The sequence below is a fragment of the Carcharhinus amblyrhynchos genome, chromosome 16 (genome assembly GCF_965287045.1).
Source record: "Carcharhinus amblyrhynchos chromosome 16, sCarAmb.v2.hapA, whole genome shotgun sequence".
NCBI lineage: Eukaryota > Metazoa > Chordata > Chondrichthyes > Carcharhiniformes > Carcharhinidae > Carcharhinus > Carcharhinus amblyrhynchos.
This window is the reverse complement of record NC_137339.1, coordinates 51,039,759-51,045,569: the sequence shown is the minus strand read 5'-3', so window position 1 is coordinate 51,045,569 and position 5,811 is coordinate 51,039,759. Positions and strand designations below refer to the sequence as shown.

The 5,811-nt window shown below is 45.4% G+C and overlaps 1 protein-coding gene across 1 annotated transcript in view; it reads right to left on the bottom strand.

Annotated features, from left to right (window-relative positions):
* Nucleotides 1-2,941: 2,941 nt before the first annotated feature.
* Nucleotides 2,942-5,811, bottom strand: part of LOC145354006 (solute carrier family 35 member H1-like) — a 47,593-nt gene continuing 44,723 nt past the window's right edge. Inside the window, exon 9 of the mRNA XM_080205080.1 lies at nt 2,942-3,283. Coding sequence (XP_080061206.1) covers nt 3,156-3,283 — 128 coding nt within the window. The 3' untranslated portion in view covers nt 2,942-3,155. The remainder of the gene's footprint in view (nt 3,284-5,811) is intronic.

The window sequence follows — 5,811 nt, the reverse complement described above, 5'->3', positions numbered from 1 at the left end:
CTCCATTCACCTGACGAAGAGGGAAACCTCGAAAGCTTGTGCGTTTACTATCAAATAAATCGGTTGGACTGAAACCCGGTGTTGTCAGACTTTTTACTGTCTTAATCTAAGAACACAGAACATAGAACAGTACAGCACAGGCCCTTCGACCCTCAATGTTGTGCCGAGCTATGTCCAAACCCAAGATCAAGCTATAGAAAAGAACATGTGGAAGACAGGTCCAACCAGAAATCACATTAATAATGTAAACATAAATATTACATTTTGTTTTGCCATTTGAAGTTGATGACAGTTCTATTAACATATGAATGTTTATTAGCATCTTCTGTAACTGGTTATGAAATAGGCAGCACACTGGCAAAGTGGTAGCACTGCTGCCTCATTGTGCCAGGGACCTGAATCCTATCCCTGGTTCGGGTCACTGTCTGTGTGTTTTCACATTCTCCCGGTGTCTGTGTGGGTTTCCTCCGGGTGCTCCGGTTTCCTCCCACAGTCTGAAAGATGTGCTGGTTAGGTGCATTGCTAAATTCTCCGTCAGTGTACATCTGAACAGGTGTTGGAGCGGGGACTTTCATTGCACTATTAATGTAAGCCTTTTTGTGACACTAATAAATTAACTGTAAAAGTTCAACTTTAACTTTTACCTACTTCCTCTTCTTCATATAGCTCTTGTTTCTATGGGGAGATGACAATAATAGCAGGGCAGGGACTGGAATGGTTGTAACTGGAGTACAGCCTGGATGAATCCAACACGTCCGAATCTCGCTGTAATGACATCTTAGAATTTTCACTGATGTATTGCTCAGAGGCTCCCCTCTCTGTCAGATATAGGTACTGATGTGGGTATGCCGGCGTTGGACTGGCGTAAACACAGTAAAAAGTCTGACAACACCTAAACTGTCTGTGCTTTATATGCTCTGTCTGAGGCCAGAACTCTCCATTCACCTGACGAAGAGGGTGTCCCTCGAAAGCTTGTGAGTATATTATCAAATAAATAGGTTGGACTAAAACCTGGTGTTGTCAGACTTTTTACCGAGATATAGGTACTGCACAGTTTAGAGTGCCCAAAACAATGCTGCCCTCGAGTGGCTGGAACTTATCTGATTGAACTCCACGGAAAAACATGTTCATGCTCCACAGTTGCACCGGTTTTAAGTTTATGGAATTTTACTATATTCTTTTAGTTTACCTGATAATTTTAAAAAATGTTTTCATTCATTTTTCATGTTCATTTTTAGTATAGAGAATACTTCAGAGAATATGTTGCACCAAAAACTGTCCCTGCTGTTTTGTAACACTTAATCAATTCCACCATCTCATCCTAATCCCACGCTTACCAGCTGCATCGCACCCATCAATTCCATCCCAACCCCATGGAAACTATCTCTCCAGTGAGGGTAACATTGTTCTTAGATTCCCCTTACTACCAGCTGTTTTGTTTTGCAGCAATCCCACCAGCTTACCACAGCCTCTGCCACCAACTGTTGGTAGCTACATGTGCATCGTATCCTTCATACACCCCATGTGGCCACCTAGCCAACTCATCAAAAATCTTGAGGGATTTAATCACTAATACGTTAAACACTACCATAAGCTCTAGAACCAGAGGACAGAGGCTCAAACCCAGAAGGAGGAAGGTATGCACTTAGGTTAGATTTATGCACAAGACAGAGAATATGTGGAAATAAGTCTTCAAGAAGGCAAATGGTATGGAAAACTGAAAGGGAAAATTGTTCATGTAAACTGAGGAAGTGGACAACCCAGTGAGTGGAAGACAACAGTGTATTCCCAAAGTGCTACTGATGGGGTTTTACTGTGGTGTTATTTGCAAAACTGAAAAATTTAGAACAGGAAATATAACAAGGAAATCATTTCAATCACAGATTTTAAAACACTCTCTGTAATTTTTCCACATATAATCAGCACTTTCCTGGTTTCTAATTATGTTAGATTCACCTGGCTTTGGTACCTAAAGTCACAATGTAAACGGTGTGTTGGATACAGTGGTTGCCTGGAGTACTCTACTAATAATTTCTGCATAGAACATATCCTGCTGCCAAAATCTTGTTGCTGTTCACGCTGGTAGGATCTTATACTGCTGAAGGCACACCCAGCTGCGGGTTTCCCAAAGGTGAGAGGCAGTGTTCAACGGGAAACCCTGTTGACAACGGCAGGAACATATCCTGTACCAGTATGAATCATGCTGCCGAGTGGCAGAAAAGTCCCTCCCTGGCTTTCCATGTAAAAGGGACATATTATGGACAGGCTTTTCCTCCCCCTCTGTGGCCTGTTTTGCAGCAGTGAGAAGTGGTGCGCCACTTGTAAATGGGGTTTCCTGTTGAACTCATCCTTCACTGCCAGGGAACCCACGGCGGGGATGCACCATTGGCAGGACTAAGGTACCGACTGGGTAAATACCAGGAAGATTTTGGCGTATGAGTGAGAAATTAGGGTAAAATAAGGTCAAATCAAATTAATTCTAAATGCCATTAAAAGAAGATAACTTCACTGATTCTTGATTACACCACAATGATAAAGAATACATATTTTATAGCTGTATAATTTGCTGTCTATACATATCGGTCACAGTGAATTTTGTTTGTTATTTTCCTGACAGAAGGTATTTGCATTTCAACTAAAATCAGTGTTGCTATCAAATGTATTTCGTACGTTGGATCAACAACTACAGGCAAAGAAAAGTCACCTGGGGCAATATTTTTCAGTATAGTCCAATAAATCTTGAAAAGAGCTCATAGTTTGCCAATTTGAATGCTACTAGCGGTAGACTAATTTGTTGTATTTTCTTTTAGTGTTATTTACTTCAAACTATTCTCTCCCATAACAACCCATATTTGGAGATTCCAAATCCAATAGTTAGCAGGTGGGTGTCCTTTTCCACAGTTCTGGTCATACAAAAATTCCACACCTCCTAGTGACAATATAGAAATGTATTTGATGCTTTACTGGTATTCTAATCCTTACACTTGATCACAAGAATGAGTCCATTCTTAAAGTAGAATCTAACTAGTTCCAATTATGGACTGGAATACACAGACACAAAGTTTCAAGCATAATATAGGCACACCTTTGCATAGCAAATGTAAACCATGTGAAGCAGAACCTTGGGATTCTTTATAAACTAGACACAACTGTCATTACTGATAAATTACATCCTCCTCGTCACTGTCCTCATTTGCCTGTCCATTCCTGAGCAGTAATTCCATATCAATGTCTGTCATTGTCTTATTATGGGGTTTATCCATCCTTTTGTCTTTGGAGGAGTCTGGAAAGGAGAAAAACAATAGAAAGGCAAAGTCAGTGAAACTCTGAATGTGCAACAAAATCTGAAGCAAGACGCTATGAAGTTGTGACATGCATTCTATTGGTTAGCTTTTGGCACTGTGTACGTATTAATAAGATATATATTTTATATCTTATTTAGATATTTATAGATATATTTTAGATGGTACGGTAAGTCACCACACTTAACATTGTTTTGTTTTAATGTTGTTTATTCTTTAGGCTTGTTTTCCTGATTTGTCCCCAAACACATCCCACCCTGTTCACACTGAGAAGCCCAGGGTGGGGAACTAGGGCATCTTGTTTCCAAACAAATCCCACCCAGTTCACACTGAGAATCCCAGGGTGGGGAATCTGGGACATCCTGCTCCCAAACACATTGCATCATGTTCACTATGAGAATGGTGGGGGTTCTCGCGGCGCAAGGTTGAAGTCCAGCTGATTTGTTTGGTGGTGAGGTCCATTGGCTTTCAGGGCACTGCTCCTTTGTCGGGTGGGTGGGAGTTCTGTTCACAAACAGGGCTTGTGGAGGTGCAAACTCAATTTGTAATTCTGTGTCTTTATATGCCCTGTTTGTGAACAAATCTCCCACTTATCTGACAAAGGAGCAGCGCTCCAAATGCAAGTGGATTTTGCTACCAAATAAACCTGTTGAATTTTAACTGGTGTTGTGTGACTTCTTACTGTGTTTACCCCACTCCAACGCCAGCATCTCCACATCATTTCTAATTTGTGTCAGCATTTTCAGTTTCATGTTGTTTGCACTCTGGCCTTGTCCCCTTCCTGCGCTGTATTTGGGGCCAGCTGCTACCATGTTCTGATGCTGAAGCCAACGCTGTCCTTACCAGAGGCTGTGGGGTGAATAAAGGCCTGAGATCCAGGAGCAGGAGTGCAAGGCAGTGATGTGGAGGAGCTCTATCCACGGTCCCTCACAGCTCCATCCACGGCCCTTTTTCCTCGGTGGAGACCCCCTGCAGACTGCCAGGAAGAGGTCCAGGCTCAGGGCTCAGGTGCAGCCTCCAGAGTTGGCCAGGGCCTTGGGTTAATGAGTCATTGCCTTGGGCTGGGGTGGGGATGAGAATGAGATGGGACCAGGGGGTGGGGGTGGGGGTGGTGGTGTGGGGGGGGGGGGGGGGGGAGTGTGGCGCGAGAGAGAGAGAGAGAGAGTGTGTGGAGAGAGTGTGTGGAGAGAGAGAGAGAGAGAGAGAGAGAGAGAGAGAGTGTGTGGAGAGAGTGTGTGCAGAGAGAGAGAGAGAGAGAGAGAGTGTGTGGAGAGAGAGAGAGAGAGAGAGTGAGTGTGTGTGTGTGGAGAGAGAGAGAGAGAGTGTGTGGAGAGAGAGAGTGAGAGTGTGGAGAGAGAGAGAGAGAGAGTGTGTGGAGGGAGAGAGAGAGAGAGAGTGTGTGGAGAGAGAGAGAGAGAGTGTGTGGAGAGAGAGAGGTGAGAGAGAGAGAGAGAGAGAGAGAGAGAGAGAGAGAGTGTGTGGAGGGAGAGAGAGAGAGAGAGTGTGTGGAGAGAGAGAGAGAGAGAAGAGTGTGTGGAGAGAGAGAGAGAGAGAGAGTGTGTGGAGAGAGAGAGAGAGAGAGAGTGTGTGGAGAGAGAGAGAGAGAGAGAGTGTGTGGAGAGAGAGAGAGAGAGAGAGAGAGTGTGTGGAGAGAGAGAGTGAGAGAGTGTGGAGAGAGAGAGAGAGAGAGAGAGTGTGTGGAGAGAGAGAGAGAGAGAGAGAGTGTGTGGAGAGAGAGAGGAGTGAGTGTGTGGAGAGTGTGTGTGTGGAGAGAGAGAGAGAGAGAGAGAGAGAGTGTATGGAGGAGAGAGAGAGAGTGTGTGGAGAGAGAGAGAGAGAGTGTGTGGAGAGAGGTGTGGAGAGAGAGAGTGAGTGTGTGGAGAGAGAGAGTGAGTGTGTGAGAGAGAGAGTGAGTGTGTGGAGAGAGAGAGTGAGTGTGTGGAGAGGAGAGTGAGTGTGTGGAGAGAGAGAGTGAGTGTGGAGAGAGAGAGTGAGTGTGTGGAGAGAGAGAGTGAGTGTGTGGAGAGAGAGAGAGAGTGTGTGAGAGAGAGTGAGAGAGAGAGAGTGTGTGGAGAGAGAGAGAGAGTGTGTGGAGAGAGAGAGTGAGTGTGTGGAGAGAGAGAGAGAGTGTGTGAGAGAGAGAGAGAGAGAGGTGGAGAGAGAGAGGAGTGTGCGTGGAGAGAGTGTGTGTGGAGAGAGAGAGTGCGTGGAGAGAGAGAGTGCGTGGAGAGAGTGTGTGCGTGGAGAGAGTGTGTGCGTGGAGAGAGAGTGTGCGTGGAGAGAGAGTGTGCGTGGAGAGAGAGTGTGCGTGGAGAGAGAGTGTGCGTGGAGAGAGAGTGTGCGTGGAGAGAGAGTGTGCGTGGAGAGAGAGTGTGCGTGGAGAGAGAGTGTGCGTGGAGAGAGAGTGTGCGTGGAGAGAGAGTGTGCGTGGAGAGAGAGTGTGGTGGAGAAAGGGGTGGAGTGCGTGGAGAGAGAGAGAGTGTGCGTGGAGAGGAGAGTCGTGCGTGGC